The sequence below is a fragment of the Podarcis vaucheri genome (genome assembly GCF_965113315.1).
Source record: "Podarcis vaucheri genome assembly, chromosome: 11".
Lineage (NCBI taxonomy): Eukaryota > Metazoa > Chordata > Lepidosauria > Squamata > Lacertidae > Podarcis > Podarcis vaucheri.
In genome coordinates this window covers 59,711,153-59,728,232 of record NC_138749.1, presented here as the reverse complement: position 1 = coordinate 59,728,232, position 17,080 = coordinate 59,711,153, and the positions used below count along the sequence as shown (strand labels likewise).

The window sequence follows — 17,080 nt, the reverse complement described above, 5'->3', positions numbered from 1 at the left end:
CAAAATGGCGCCGGCGCAAACTCCGTCTCGTCCTCCCGGCGGGGCGGACTTCTCGCGAGCCTGGAAAGTTCGCTTTGGCGCTTAAAACAAAAGCGGGGGAGGGCGGAGGGCTCCCGGGGACCCGCGTGTGGCGGCAGGACGCGAGTCGAGCGCTTCTCACGTACGTCGCGGGATGGCGGGGGAAAGGGGCGGCCTTGGGTTTCTCGTCTCCCGTTGCTCTCGGGTCCCGCGGAGTCCGGGGAGCGGGAGGAGAGAGCGCGCCGCATTGAGAGGAGGACCCACCCCATGGGCTAAGCTTTCTTAATAATAATAATTATTAAATAGCTAAGCTTAGGAAACAAAAAGAGTTGCGCTGTCATCAAATGTTCGCTGGTTGGAAGTAGTGCAGTCTTAATCCGTTTATGGAAATGTTGGCTGTGGGGAATCCGCATCGCAGTCTGATTGCAAAGGCCACGGAGGTCTGAGAACCTCCCCTGTAATAATATTTAGCCCATTCTCGCAAATTTGTTAATAAAATGGAACTAAAGGGGGAAAACAACCACCGCCTTTCCTTAGCTTGCCTTCCAGATGATTTGTGGAACAACAGCCTGCAAAAAACAACTCCATCAGCCTTTAATTCTCTGAGGGGAACTTTCACCTCATGTGCTTAATTTCTGCAATCCAGACTGCTGTGGAGGGCAAAAAAGAGTTTTAAAAAAAGTTAGAAAACCTCTACTTTCTAATACAATGCTAGGAAGGGTTTTCAAATCAACAAAATGTGTCCATCGTTTCAACAATTTTTATGTCCCCACCCCAATTTTCCATTGCTTTGGTTCCTTTAAAATTTTTGTTGTGCGCGTTTTCAGTTCATGGTTCAGTTATTTCCATAAGATTTGCACACGGTGGCCTGGTCATTCACACATCATTCATCTAGCTGTGGTTTTAGTTAAGTGACTGCATCTACTTCAAAGTAAATGCTTTGTGGATTGATTTCTCTAATTCTTCACAGTCTTGCTGATAGGGCCGAACCCCTTAATTCAGTTGGGGTTACATCGGAATATATTTAGGATAGAACTATACATATTCAGATGGTTTCATAAACCCTGCTCTTCTTTCTGTCTTTTGCTTCTTGGTTTTCTATCCCTTGCTTCTTCATTCCTTCTCTGTTCTGCAGTGCTGGATTATGACAGTGGCCAACCAAATATCTCTGTTGTCTAGAATTAGCACTGGGTGTTGGAGAAGTATAGTTCTGCACTAAAGGAGTAAATTCTGAGGAAAGTATGCATAGGGTTGGGCTGTTAGACACTTCCTAAAATCCTGGCAATAAATTGTGAGAAAGAGATGGTCTTTGGGTACCATAACTGTTTTTTTTCTAGTCCAGTAAATGTAGTATAATCATATGATAGTTTTTTGGGGGGGATACTTTTAGCTGCTCAGTTGCTGACCTACGAACAACTTACTTTCGCTAAATGAACAGGTAGAGCTGGCAAATTACTTGGCTAGCTTACCAGATAGGTTGCGATTGGTTAAATTTTGCTGCATGCGTTTCCACAGGCAATAGGTTGTTTAATCAGACATTTAGTAAAAACTTAGTTAAGTCAGCAAACCTATTTTGTTTCATTCCAGGGCATTAACAGTTTTCCTTTCACCTCAAAAGAAAATGGCTGCATCAGGTCTGGCAGCAAGAGTGGAAACTTGGCTTTCATCTACATGGCATGTGAAGGTTCCTGCACCGTGGCTAGAAGCATGTATTGATTGGATTCAACAAGAAAATGGCAGTGGCAGTTTGGCTCAGGCTTCTATTAACAAGCAAGTTTTTGAGCAGTGGCTTCTTACAGATCTCCGAGATCTCGAATACCCAGTTCTGCCTGACTGCATTTCAAACAATCCAAAGGGAGAATTGAACAGCTTTTATTCCATACAGATTGATTCACTTGTTGATGTGAGTCAGCCTGCCTATTCCCAACTGCAAAAAATAAGAAAGAAAAATACTGTAAATGAGGAAATAACTGCTAATACACAGGGAACATTGAGGCCCTGGGAAGCAAAACCTACTCGAATGCTGATGCTGCAATTGACAGATGGCATACATGACATTCAAGGCATGGAATACCAGCCCATTCCTGTTCTCCATAGCAATCTTCCTCCAGGGACAAAGGTTATGATACAGGGGAAAGTTGCATATCGCTTAGGTGTTCTTTTGCTTAAACCAGAAAATGTAAGATTGTTGGGGGGTGAAGTGGATAGCCTTGTAGAGGAAAACTCTGAGGAAAGAGTTCTTGCTAGGCTTATTAGAGAAGAAGACAGAAATCCTAATGCTGAGAAATCAAATGCTGCTGAATGTGACATTTCACTACCTGTTGATGAAGTGGGCCCTTCTGATGAAGAGCTTCTGGCAAGTCTTGGGGAAAATGAAGAATTAATGATAAATGAGGCCCCCTTTGAAAGTAGATTTTGCACCAGAAGTACCAGATTAAATTCCACCACATCTCTGCTTCCCACTACTGAAAGTGGCTTGCAGCAAGACCCTGCAGCATTCATTGCAGAAAATGAAGAACAAAGTGTTCCAGTTCTGGGAAACATGGAAGGAGATTTCTATGAGTTTCCATTGGAGGATGATTTACTTTTAGAAGAAGAGATCATGCAAGAACAGATACAGGTTCTGAATAGAAGCCCTAGCATAAATAGTTACCTTATCAAAGAAGGGGAATCTGGTGAAACAATAGTGTGTGATATACATGAAGAAAGCACAGGAGATTTTTTAATGAAACATAATGCCCAGAGAACCAAAAACATTGAAGGCCGTTTTGGAAATATGATGGTACAAGAGAAAAACAATGAAAAGCCCTCCAATAATTCTAACAGTAGGCTAACAGACATTAATGTAGAACTTCAACAATATCCTCAACCTGAACAGACTTGCAGAATACAAAATAAGTGCCACAAAGTTGATTTAAATGCCCTTCCCTTCACATATTTATCAGTTTTATTAAGTAACAAGCCCAAGGCTATTACAACTCTGAAAATTAGAGCATTTATAGTAACTCTTACCAGAAATCTGACAAGCAGTGGTGGCTTTTCAAGTTTATCAGCAAAAATATCTGATGGTACAGCTTATTTAGAAGTTGATTTTGCTGATGAGATTCTAACAAGCTTGATCGGGTTTTCAGCACCTGAAATGAAACAACTAAAGAAAGATCCTGTCCTAGGCCCCAGAATTAAGGAAGGTTTACAGAATTGCCAACGAGCACTAATAGACCTCTGTTGTTTGATGACCATCAAATTTAACCCTTCTCAGACAAAAGCAACAGTAATAGTTTTGCAAGACATTAATGCAAATGATTTCAATAATTTAAAAGAACGCCTAAATACATGCTGCATTTAAGTAAAACTCTTGTTTGCGATCCCATAAAGCTGTTAAATCACAAATCATTTAGTTACTAGGTGAAATGGCGTTTTGTGGGCGCTTGAATTCAGAAAAAATCAGTGGGATAGTAGGAAAATACTTGAGTACTGCGGCATGTTTTCATTGGTACTTGTCTATTTTAACAAAGGTTTGTGCTGGCTTTTTTCAAAAATACTTTCTCATACTATCAGGAAAAAACAAGAGTTATAGCCAGTGATAACAGTGTGAAGCAATATTCAGCTATGCCCTCACCCCACATCTGCCCTGGAGGGTCCTTCAACATTCTGGAGTGGATTTAGGTGGTGGGGGCTGCAAGAGGGATGGGGAATCACTCAAAATTGCTTACCTCCTATTCTATTGATGAGAGCCTGACTATCGGCTAAGCGATGCTGTTGGACATAACTGAAGGTTTTGGAAATACTGTAAATGAAAATCAGTATTACCGGAGCGCATTTCTAAGACTTTATAAGCTTTATGAAAATAAATTGATGCTTAAACTGTTGTGGTGGGCAAGTCAGAATTGTTCAATTTGCAATGTGTTTTTCTGCTATTAAGGTATTTGTGCATCATGTCATTTCTATCTTACTCATTTTGAAAAACCTGAAATAAAACTATTTGTAAGCCTAGTGGACCAATGTCTTGAGCTGAAACACAAAAGACAACCAAGCTAGCCTGGAACAGAGGACTAGGCTCCTGTACCTTTAATTTCAGTGGGTATTATTTGCACAACAATCTGCACCTATAGAAATTCCCTTTTCTACACAACTATTCGAGGTGTAAGAGCCCTATTTTCTTCTGCCTGGTTCCCCTAGGACAGGCATGTTCAAAGTCCACTTTGGGGGCCTAATCTGGCTCTGGTCAATTTAATATGGCCCCTGTGGCAGTTTATTTCTTGGGGTAAAATCCTAAAAAAACTTCAACAACTTCAATCCTAAAAAAAAATCAATAACTTTGAACTTTGGTCGGCCCTCACGGCCCTTCACTTTATCAAATCTGGCCCTCTCTGAAAAAAGTTTGGACACTACTGCCCTAGGAGTAGAGAAAGCAGAAGGAATTAGCAGGATAAACCATGACTACCTGATCTCCCTCTTTGCTAAGGTTGTTAAAATCTTCATGGTAACAGTGTTAGGACTTATGTGCCTTTAGCAGATCTTATTTATAAACACTGATTAGTCAAACAGCTCAAATAATATCTAGAATCATAAAATAGCTGATAGTTGAGTTTATTTAATCATCCATTGTGAGTCAACCCAGTTGGATCCAAAACATTTTGGGCAATTATTTTTTGTGCAATAATTGCAGGTTGTGATCATTTGTTATCAGGAGATCCAGGCATCTCTCAGGATGGCATTTCTGATGCAGATATTTTGCATATCCCCCATCATTCAGGTTTATCATACCTTTAGTGATACAATATGTAAGTTCTTCACACTGAGTGCTTGCATTATTTTGTAAGCTTGTCAAAGTCATAATTAATTGGGTTGGTTGATCCTAATACTTTTGGAATACTGCTTTTCAGCTGGCGCACTGGGAGCAACAAATGAGTCACACTGACCTAAAGTGGGTTGTAGTGGTGGCATCTTCACCATTTTCAATCTTTCATTTAGAAAAAAAGATGTCCAAAAGCAACTTTTACCTTTCTTATACCTTTTAATACAGTAGTTTTATAGAAGGGAATTTCTGCAGACACCCTCTGTATGATAACCAATACCTGCCCCAAATCCTGCTCCTACACAACTGATTCCACTATAGGAGCCCTGTCTTTTCTTACTGCTCAACTAAGAGAAAGACAAGAAAATGGTCACATTTGAGTAAAAAAATTAGATTGCAGATTGTAGTTCAAGATACGTTCTAGGTCTGAACCTTTACAGAGTTATTCTATGCTAACAGGAAAGTCAGCTGAGAGGCCATTGTATTCTGCGGACCTCATGCTCCACAGCCCAAGAGAAAGGCCCCAGGCATCCCCAGTGCTGTAGCAAAAAAACTCTTCTTGCTAATCTGCCTTGTAAAGAAAAAAAGAGCGGGCATGCTGAGGAATGCTGAATAGATTGGTGGAGGATTTGAATCACAAATGGCCTTAAAAAGAAAATACTATGAGCATGTGCACTTAACTCATCATTTTCTTTGCTCACTTCCTACCTTGGGTCAGTAACCAACCAACCTCGCATGACTGTTTTTTGCCCCCAAACCAGCTTGGCTCTGCAACTGTGGGTGCCCAGGGCCGTGGATGGCATGTGCGAGTGCCCAGTCCCTTCATGGGGAATTTTGTGGGTGCTCGGGGCCCCAGGGAATTGGTACATATACCCTAAAAAAAATGAATCTCCAAAAGGCAGATTGGCCTTTGGGTGCAGCCACTTCCTACACAAAATCTCTTCTCCAAAAAGGAAGGGAGATTGACTGAAATGGGGAGGGGACCTTTTGACTTTTGGAACTGCTCCGCAGAACAATATATGAAACCTGCATTCCTGACTTCAGGAAAATCCGTTTCTTTAAAATTTTCAAGAGCCCTCCCACCACCTTCCCAAAGCCCACCCAGCTTTGGGAAGGAGAGAAGAGGGCTCCAGCATCTTGTAAGAGCCTTGGAACCTCCTTCCCAAAGTCAGGGAAGCTGCTGCCCAGCGTAAGGAAGGAAGTATAAAACCTACATGCATGATATCAGGACATCATGATGCTCCCCCCCCCAATTGCTGTAGCCTCTGGCCCTAACTGTCCGTGTGTGTGTGTGTGTTGTAAGAATTTTTAGGTCTTATATATAATAAATGTTCATAAATGTACCAAGCAAACACATATATAAATATATAAACCACATGTCCAAAACCCACTGGAAAAGTCCTAAAGCCATTCTGACTTTCAGTCACCTCAAATATTTTTCTACAAGGTTGAAGGAAATGCAGAAACCTCCCCATTGTCTCTGTCCTCACAAATCCTGCCTTAAGGGCGCATTTAAGGTGTGAATAGGGTGAGCCTGTGACCTGGCTCAGGAATTAAGTATTATCATTACAAAAGAATGGCCAGGCTCCCCAGGTAATCCAGTCAAGTGATCATTAACAGGTAACCTGGCAGGCAGAGTAAAAACGCATTCAGATTTCCGTTGTAAACTGCCTTTTCTGTGATGTATGTATGATGTTTCTGGGGGTGGTCTTGGACTCCAGGGCAGGAAATTTAAAATGTCTATATAAGGACTTGTACGCATGGCTCGGGGTCCTCCTCTCTCCTGTGGGGGGGAGAGCACCCTGTTGCAACAGTTAATAAAGATCAAGCTTACTAGCTGCTTTGCTTCTCAATATTCTCTGGTTGGCCTCTGTTATTTTCTCCTACCGATAGGAAACCCACTCAAGGACTCTGTACGGGCTCTTGGATACCCCATAAGGGAAAAGGAGCAGTTTTAAAAAACATATATATATCAGTGCCCACCACTGAATGTGGCCCTCAGACTGAAAAGGGTTCCCAACCTTGCCATAAGAGAAGCAATGAAAACACAGAAACTTGGAAGAATTGTAAATTTGAATGACTGACAGGGAGACCCTCAGGAAAATACTCAAAGCTAGAGACAAGATGTTATCAGCCACATCAATCGTCTCAACACAAACCTATCGGGATTCAAGGCTACTTTCCAACTAATACCACAGTTCTTACTGGGTAATTCTAGAGTTGCCATATTTTGAAAATGGCCTTACTGGACAGACGTACCCTTGACGTGAAGGCTGCAGCCAAGCGGAGGTTTTTCCCCTCTTGTTGCCCAACTCCTTTCCTGCACCTGCTCCAGCTTCATGGTTTGCAACAGGGCTCCTGCTTGCCAGTGCTGGGGGTTGACTCTGGGCCACTGAGCGGACTCCGCTATGGAGCCACCTCTCTCAGGCCTTCGGCCTCCAAGTGGCCATTGGCAAGGTTGTGCCTGGGTCAGGCCCAGACAGGGAGGCTCATCTCTCCACGGCCTCTCTGGTCCTGCTTGACCCTTCCCCGGTGGCGTAGCGTGGGTTGTCAGCACCCGGGGCAAGGCAAGTAATTTGCGCCCCCTAACCTGCTGCCGCTGCCAGCTTCTTGCTGCTGCCTGGTCTGGTCTGGTGTGGTTCTCTCCCGCGCTCAGCGCTGCACTGGGCGGCCGCTGCACTGTCCCTCCCCCAAATAGTCCCTCGCTCTCTCTCCGCACCGCACGCCTGGCACCTCCCCCTCCACAGTGGACGGCGATCCGGCGGCTCGGATCGGATTCGCACAGCCAGCACTGCAGTGAGAGAGAGTGAGTGAGCCAGGTAGGGGCAGAGAGCTGAGAGTGCGAGTGCGCCCCCCAGATGTTGTGCCCGGTGCGGCTGGCCCCCCTGCACCCCCCATGCTACGCCACTGCCCTTCCCGGGTGGCAGCAGAGTGCCCCAGCAGAGTGCTCAAGCCACATCGGATGGGAAAACCCAGGAAGGACCAGAGAGGCCATGAAGCCGCCGCCACCCGTGACCTGAGCCACCATATAGCCAGACTTCCCCAGCTATTCCAGCAATTTCCACCCGGACACTTTCCGACAGCCAAATCCCAGCAGTGTCTGGGAAATTTTGGACATATGGCAACCCCAGGTAATTCATGTGCTGGGGATGTGCTAATTTATTAGGGCAGAGTAACTACTTGCCCAGGGACGCAGGTGGCGCTGTGGTGTAAACTGCTAAGCCTAGGGCTTGCCGATCAGAAGGTTAGCAGTTTGAATCCCCGCAACGGGGTGAGCTCAAAGTGCAAGTAGATAAATAGGTACCACTCTGGCGGGAAGGTAAACAGCATTTTACCGCTGCTCTAGTTCGCCAGAAGCGGCTTAGTCATGCTGGCCACATGACCTGGAAAAACTGCGGACAAACACCGGCTCCCTCGGCCAGTAAAGCGAGATGAGTGTGACAACCCCAGAGTTGTCTGCGACTGGACCTAAAGGTCAGGGGTCCCTTTACCTTTAGCTACTTGCCCTAGACCCTCACATTGCAGTAGGGATATGAAATATCCAACAAGTGTTTGGAGTCCTAATAGCAATTGCTACTTGCAACATTCTTTTCAATGTACTTTAAAAAATAGGTCAATGGGATACCTTTGGTTTTAGATTCAATCTTATCACAATGGCACGGACACAATGTTATTTGTTCAACTTCTCAGATATCAAAAGCAATGATACAACCAGTTCTGTGATGACGGATTTATCATGTGGAATCTGGAGACATGCCCAACCCATGTGGTACCAAAATCCTGCGGCTGGCAGCGCCTGGCGACTAGTATCAGTTCTGCTGTAGAGGTACATTTAAAGCAGGCATTGGCAAATTATACAATAACTTCCATTTTCTGAATATGGAAGCATCTGTCTGATAAGGGAGCTATAGCTAGGAAAAGGTGATTATATTTGACACTGAATTTTCCCATGCTGCTTTTAAAACAATGTATTCCTCATTTTAAAGCATCTTCACCCGCTGTGCAGTTATAATTTAAGAGTGTTATGTACTGTCACTTCTCCATTTGTAAACACCCAAGACCTGCTGAGTAATTACTGAATAACCTTCTAATGAAATGCAGTAGAGGGTTCTAATTAAATTGTAAAGTTGCTTAACAACTATACCACTTAAAATGAGATTTTCCCAAGCATGAGTCTTAATGAGTTCTCGGAATACATTACAAACATGTATAAATGCCAAGGTTAACACAGAATATTGCCTCCTGGGTGTGTGAGAAAAGGTTTTGTAAACAAAATAAGTATAATACACAAAAATTAGAGTGATATTGTTGGAGAGAGAAATGGGAATTTCTGTAGTACACGTCAGAAAAGCCTACATTTGTGACTTAACATGTAGAGACTAGTTACTATCACAGCTCTAGAAATAATAATTGGTTTTTAAAAGTGAAATGTACACCAAATTCCATATTCATAATTAGCAACTCAAAGTTAGTAATAAACCAATTACTAACAAACACACATGTTAATATTAACCAAATTGTTACTTAATATTTCCACTAGTTTGGGGAATACTTCCCATGTGACTTTTTTTTATACTGACAGGAGTCTTGTTTGTTTTGCATAATTCACTCATGTCAGGAAATCTCCCAATGAAACCATTTTGTTTGGAAATCTAAACTTGTCCAGCTCTGATTTCTCCTTCTGAAAGGAAATTGTATTTTCTTTGTTTTGTTTCAATCCAATCTTTGATCGGCCCATCCTTTGTTTTCACTTTAAAGTAATCCCAGTTAAAGGAACTGTGCAAAAAAACCCAAAACAGTAAGGGAACCCTACTCTGGCATCCTGCAAAAGAAGGTGAAGCCTCAAGGAGGAGTCACCAAATAAGATTCTGGACAGATTCTTGTACACCATAAAAATTTAAGGACACCAACCTTCATTAAGACTGACCAGGGGTCCTCAAACTTTTTTAATGGGGCTGGTTCACTGTCCCTCAGACACTGTTGGGGGCCAGACTATAGTTTGAAAAGAATATGAACAAATTCCTATTTTTAGTGCACAAAAACAGGAAAAACAATACAATATTTAAAATGAAGAATGATGTTAATCAACATAAACTTATAAAATTAAAAATAAATTTTATTTGTTTTTTAAATTTCGACTGCGTCAGACCAACACGGCTACCTATTTGAATCATAAGCTTATAAGTATTCCAATGGACCTGCTTTTGGCTAATGAGATCATCAATATCCGGTTCCTTATTTGTCACTGCTAGTCGTAGCAAGTGATGCAAGTGTCCACCAGTTAGTCTGGATCTGGTTGGAGATTCCAGATGTTTCATTTGGGAAAAAGTCTGTTCACAGACATAGGTGTTGCCAAAGATGGTTGTAATTTTGAGTGCATGGTTTCTGAGATTAAGATATGTCTCAGAGGGGGGAGATGCATAGAAATTAGTGAGGCTGTTTGATTTGAATGCATCTCATTGGGGGTTGTGGGGAATAAATGTGGAGGGTGAAAACCACAGACCTTGAGCTCCTGGGAGAAAAAATGTGGGATGGAAATTCAGTAACTGCTCAGTCCCACTTCTGGGGGTGGGGGGATTCGGATGAACCCATACCCATTTTTTATTTTATTTTATTTTATTTAGATTTTTATTGAATTTTATAAAGAAAGAGAAACAAAGAACAACACATAACACTGTAAACACATTTATACACATTTTCCAAAATGCAAACTAAAAAAAAGACAAAAGACAAAAGAAAAGAAAAGAAATACTTTTCATAACCAATAATATTACCAAATTCATGCTTCAAACCTTATAATATATAACTCCTAGTTAAAATGTTATAAAAGACTTCCACCGCATTCAGCGCATTCATTTTTTATTTTATTTTCAAAGCCTGCCTCTGCCTGGGCTCCTCTTGGATGGCAGGCAGACGTTTACTCGTGGGCAACCCAATGCCGAGGGGGATTCCTCACAAGTAAGCGCTTCTTGGATCCTCGCGAGCAAGCGCACCGTGGATCGCAGCCCAGCCCCCAAGCACTTTTCCCAGGACAAAAACTCACTAGGATGATGGCGGCCATCTTTTTCCTTGGACACGATCCCCAGTGACCCCAAGGGGGGCTTCCTCATGAGTAAGCACCAGAGCCCTGCATTCCTTGTGAGCAACCTTCTTCCCCCTTTCCCTGCCCTTCGTGTGTAGTTCACCATCAGTGTGGAGGCCACCACAGGCGCAGGTAACGGAGGGCGAGCCTCGCTGGAGGAGGTGACTGGGGCCGCCGAACGGGGCTGCAAGGACAACAGTGGCCGAGGCTGGATCAGGCAGCACACCGCGGCGGAGCGCATGGTGCAAGCAAGCAGCATGGTGGCTGGGGATCAAGGGAGGCGGACAAATCCTGACCCGCCTCTTACCCTCCTGCCTGCTCTGCTTAAAGGCACAGTGGTGCAAGCTCTCCAAAGCATGTTGAGTCTCTTCCTCAATGGCTTCGCGGCGGGTTCTGCAATGTCTGAGCGGGCCGGATTTAGGACCCTGGTGGGCCGGATCTGGCCTGCGGCCCTTAGTTTGAAGACCCCTGCTCTAGATTCCTGGTCAGCCACAAGTTTTATTGCAGCCCAATCCTCTCCAAAGTTCAGGGAAGGGCTGTAGGTCAATTGTAGAGCATTTGATTTGCATGCAAGAAGTCCCTCCAGGTGTGGATGGAAATATTACATACAAAACAGGATAAAGAAACAAACCGTTTTGTATGACTGGGTAAGGTATAGTATGAGACTGATATTTTCTAATTTTTATGGTTTACCACACATTGTAATTGGAGTGCTATTTTGTATCATGCAGCTTTTCGGACTGATGAAGCGTGTAGTGAAACCTGTAATATATCCGGAGAACAGGTCTCCTTTTTCCCACTTGCGTTATTCGCACCAGGGTGGTGGCTTTGATTCGCCTTCCTGTGATTGATCCATGCATAAGGCTTTGTGTTTCCAACTCAAGACCCATTGAAGAACATCTCATCCAGTTCAATCTTTGAAAGACAGCTTTGAAAAGCTTTTTCATATTCTCCAGTATGCTACCCTTGCCACGGGGTTGCCGTTCTGTGATTGGACTTACGCTACTTGTTGAACGGTTCATTTATCCAGTCTGTATAATGTTTACTGCGCATGTAACTTGTTAAGATAGAGTTGTACATTTATCCACTCCATGTTTACAGTATCTTTTTTTTAATAAAAAAAAATTATTACTTTTCCAACCGTTTAAACACAACAAAGAAAAAACAAAAAAAGACAATACAATACAATACAAAGACACTACATAACACTAACACATTAAACTAACAAAACAAAACAAAAACCGTTTAAAACACATCAAACAATTTCAATATCTTATCTTTCATTCACTTATTTCAATGACCTCCTCACACCTCCCTTTTTGTATTCCACTTCTGTTAATTGTTTCAGTAATTCCTTTCCATCTTCCTCTGTTTTCTATCCTATAATTATCTTGACACATTCTAACCTTATTTTTTCCTTTAATACTCTATTAATCTATTTATACTTAGTTCCTTATAACATTTCTACTAAAGCCATATAACTTCATTCCAACATTTTTCTAACATTCATTAATTTTACAGTATTTATGTAAATAGTCTTTAAACTTTGTCCAGTCTTCTTCCACCGACTCTTCTCCCTGGTCTCGGATTCTGCCAGTCATTTCCGCCAGTTCCATATAGTCCATCAACTTCATCTGCCATTCTTCCCGGGTGGGTAAATCTTGTGTCTTCCAATACTTCACAATAAGTATTCTTGCTGCTGTTGTTGCATACATAAAAAAAAGTTCTATCCTTCTTTGGCACCATTTGGCCGACCATGCCCAGGAGAAAGGCCTCTGGTTTCTTCAGGAAGGTATATTTGAATACCTTTTTCATTTCATTATAAATCATCTCCCAGAATGTCTTAATCCTTGGGCATGTCCACCAAAGGTGAAAGAATGTACCTTCAGTCTCATTACATTTCCTATGTTTACAGTATCTCCAGGCTTTGTCTTGCACATGGCACCTTAGTATGTTTGTTGTTTGAATGGTTACAAGTCTATTTCTATTCTAGCTATTATTCTAGTAAATTTGGTTTTATACTTATAAGCCAGTTTGTGGTGGTGTTGTTTTGTTGTATTATTATTACTGTCACCACATTTGATACTTTGTGTATATATTTTGTGGATGGAAATATTCCCTATCTGAAACGCTGTAGAGCCACTGTCAATCAGTTTCAACAATACTTAGCTGGGTGCACCACTGAGCTGATGACATAAGGCAGCATCCAATGTTCCTATATTAGGTACACACAAACCCACTGCAATCAGTAGGCTTGGGCAGACCTAATTGCATAGGATCGGGCTGTTAGTGGGCCACTTTGAACATGGAGTGAAGATGAAAAGACCAAGTTCTGAATCTCAGCCCTCATCTCTTGTCGCTGCAGGCATAATTCCCTCCATGGGCCTTCCCCCCCCCTTTAGACTGGGAATTAGGGAGCCAAACACAGCTGAGCTATATTCCATCAAGTCCTATGTCCGTGCCCTTTGCCCCTTCCCTTTTGAAGAACTGGCAATCTTTGCTTTCTGCTGTTTCATAGAATCATAGAATTGGAAGGGACCCTGAGGATTGTCTAGTAGTTCATGGGTAGGCAAACTAAGGCCTGGGGGCCGGATCTGGCCCAAACGCCTTCTCAATCCGGCCCGCGGTCGGTCCAGGAATCAGCATGTTTTTACTTGAGTAGAATATGTCCTTTTATTTAAAATGCATTTCTGGGTTATTTGTGGGGCCTGCCTGGTGTCTTTACATGAGTAGATGTGTGCTTTTATTTATTTGTGGGGGCATAGGAATTCATTCACTCCCCCCCTCAATATAGTCCAGCCCCTCACAAGGTCTGAGGGACAGTGGATCGGCCTCTGCTGAAAAAGTTTGCTGACCCCTGAACTCTAGTTCAACCCTCTGCAAATGCAGCAATATGCAACTGTCCCACATGAGGATCAAACTTGCACCCTTGGCATTATCAGCACGATGCTCTAGCCAACCGCGCTACTCAGGCTCCATATGCAAGTGATGGTGGATACCTGTCCGCACTGCTTGTCATAAGATCTCTTACAGTGGGCAAGTCCCACTAAGCGAGAGGGGGCTTTCTCCCTCATTGGTGTGCTTCAGGTTGCAGCTGGCTCCACTAATGTCGTCGTCCCCCCCCCCCCGCTCCCTGCTGCTTTCACTTAGAGACATTGCTCTGTGTGTTCAAATGCTCAAGGGCAGATAGATGCATGTAGCAGAAATGTCAAACTGTAATCCGACGTGGGTAGTCACTACGCTCTTGTAATAGAGGAAATGTTATTTTCTGCTCCTGAAGATGTGGATTTATTAGACCTTTTATCAAACAATTTGGTCTGACAATGCATTACCAGGAATTAGTGAGATTGGTTAGGACCCTAATTATGTTTTTTCCCCCCTAAAAAAATGTTCTTGGTCTGCTCTGAAAATTTTTAAAGTGGGCCTCTATTATAGTGGCAAAATTGTATAAAAGAGCACTGCCCTCGTAAAATGAGGGTCACAGGTGGAGTGTGGCAGGGCTAATAGGAAGGGTAAATAGAAAAATCCAGTACTTGTGCGCCCTACTTAAATGACATGGTTGGGTAAATGGATTTCTCTACTTCCTAGGAGTGTGCTTCTACATTAGTCTAGCAGCAATTAGAGAAAAGAGGTTGCTCTGCAAATTGGCTCTGCGAACCCTGGGAGCTCATCTTTTTATTGTGCAAAACATAAAAATTGCTCCTAATCAATCCACTTCAACTTTGAGTCTAAAAATTATTTATTATCCCTTTCATCCTAGGGTACTTTGACAATGTTTCCCTTAAATTAACTAAGGGGGGGGGGGGAGAGACATTTGTATCAATAAGTAGATTATGGCTGTGCAGCATAAATCTTACAGGGGCAGGAGTAAAGAGATCTGCATTATTTCTTGAGAGTTCTTAACAAATTGATTAATGCTTTTTGAGTAATTAGTCCACATTTCAAGTGTAACCGTACTTAATTAATTGAGGCGGGGTGCAGTCCTCGATGCACACAATGCTAAAATGATTCAAGTTATTTTGAAAAAAAAGGACGCGCAGTGTGATGAACTTTCTTTCGCTAACAAATGGTTAATTTGGGATTCGTTAACATTTCTTTCATTTGAGGAACTTCTCTAGACAATAACATTTACTATGAATGTGAGTTAACAAATACTGCAGAGGCAACCCAGAATGCATATTCATATACCGTATTTTTTGCACCATAACACTCACTTTTTTTCCTCCTAAAAAGTAAGGGGAAATGTCTGTGCGTGTTATGGAGGGTATGCCTACGGGTGGCATGCCTACGGATTTTCTTCCTCTAAAAACTACGTGCGTGTTATGGTCGGGTGCGTGTTATAGAGTGAAAAATACGGTATGTGCTGAAGTTTCTGCATGCTGATGCCACATATGCTATAGGAGTTGGGGGTTGCAGTTGGACGAGCACTTAGACCTAGAAGCAGGGATGGGGAGAAGTCAAATTGGTTTGCTTTTAAAGGCAAAACTGCATAATTTACACTTTCCAGTGCGAACTGACGCACAGCCAACCTTCAAAACCAAAACTTCTTTGAATTTTGCAATGCAGCTATCTAGCCTGTGACATGTACAAAAATGCATGCGGTAGGGTAGGGTGTGCATAAAAATGAATATATTTGTGAAAGCAGCATAAAAATGTATATTTGGGGAAATTGCAAAAATGTGAATATTAGGCAAAACTGTATACAAAAATGTGTATAGGAGAAATTTGAATTTCTAAAACTCTCATGAATTTTTTAAAAATCCCAAACTGATGTGGAAAATGTGGAGAACTGGACTTTAAGTTCAGGAAAATGAGAAACAGAGAGAATTTAAAATTGACAGATTCACCCATTCCTTCCTGGAAGGTAGCCTCACGGAACACAGTGGAGCTTTCCCCCTTCAGTAAACATGCATCAGATTTCTCTGTGGGAACGCCTTAGTGTTCTCTTTGTTGTAAACCACCTCTTTTAAAACTCTGTACAAGTCAAACGCCTGCTTTATTTTACTGGGAATATTTGATCTGCTTCAGTTATTGGAACACGCTCAACGTGGAGCTGCCTTTGGAAAATGTTTCCAAACTTCAGTTCCTCCAAGATGCAGTAGCCAGGTTGCTGACAAGAGGGAAAAGAGAAATTCCTTGTCACAGCAGCTCCACAGCTAGCAGATCATTTCTGGGCACATTTCCAACTGTGGGTCATGACCAACAAAACCCTATATGGCTTGGGTCCAGGCTTTCTGAAGGACCATATCTTACCAGATGATCCTTACCAGATGACAAGACCTTTCTCTTGGTCCTGCCACTGCCACTGCCAGAGGCACATTTGGTGAGCACATGAGAGGGAGCTTTCTTGGTGGCTACTCCCAGATTGTGGAATTCACGTCCATGGGAGGCCACCTCTCTGCTTTCCTTTTTATCAGGTGTGCATGCAGGAGCCAGGCCCTGTGACCAATAGGACTTTGCAGGACTGGGGCCTTCCTAAGTTTTTTCTGAAGAGGCAAGGTGCGACCTCACAGGTGAGGCTGATTGGTAACTCACAGCACCTGGGGGCAAGAGCTGGGAAGGGATATAAGGTCAGCATTTCCCTTCAGCTCTTTGCCACAGCAACACGTTCCCTGCCTTGCTGCGTTTGACTTCGTGACCGCTTGCTTCCTGACCCTCGGACCCTCGGCTTCATGACTCCTGGCTCTTGGACTCTCGGACTCTTGGCTTTCTGAGTCCTGGCTTCTGGACTCCCGTTCCTGCTCCCACCCCGCCATCTTGCCCCCGGTCCTGACATCCCCAGCCAGGACTTTGATCACCCGTGAACCGGACCGTGACACTTATTGGCAACAAAAAACAACAAAAACAAAGAAAGAACATGAAACAATGGGATGAGGAATAATCAGTAAATATGGGATAGTGTTGTGTGGACAGATCTGATAAAATCCTGTGTTCCCGGGGAAAAAATAAAGTTGAAAGAATTTGCAATTCTAAACACATTACAAAGAAGTCAATCTCATCTGGTGTGGTCTTTTCCTAAGTGTGTATAAGATTGCAGAATCAGCCTCCCTATATATTAAAATAGTTAGCTAGGTCACTGAGACTTTGGGTGGTATTCAGCAGTTAATCATACTCAAAGCAAGATACATTGAAATCAATGGATGCACATTATATGTCTATTGATAGCCATGGGTCTTCTCTGA

General features: G+C 42.8%; 1 protein-coding gene and 1 long non-coding RNA gene across 2 annotated transcripts in view; one reads left to right on the top strand and one right to left on the bottom strand.

The window, feature by feature from the left end:
- Positions 1-17,080, bottom strand: part of LOC309542785 — a 77,446-nt gene that overhangs the window by 18,940 nt on the left and 41,426 nt on the right. The window lies entirely within an intron of this gene.
- On the top strand, positions 5-4,011 carry RMI1 (RecQ mediated genome instability 1; the record flags this gene model as incomplete). The annotated part of the gene is given in 3 exon segments (XM_082241580.1): positions 5-34; positions 36-160; positions 1,606-4,011. Coding segments are annotated over 3 exon segments (1,914 nt in total). The 3' UTR covers positions 3,365-4,011.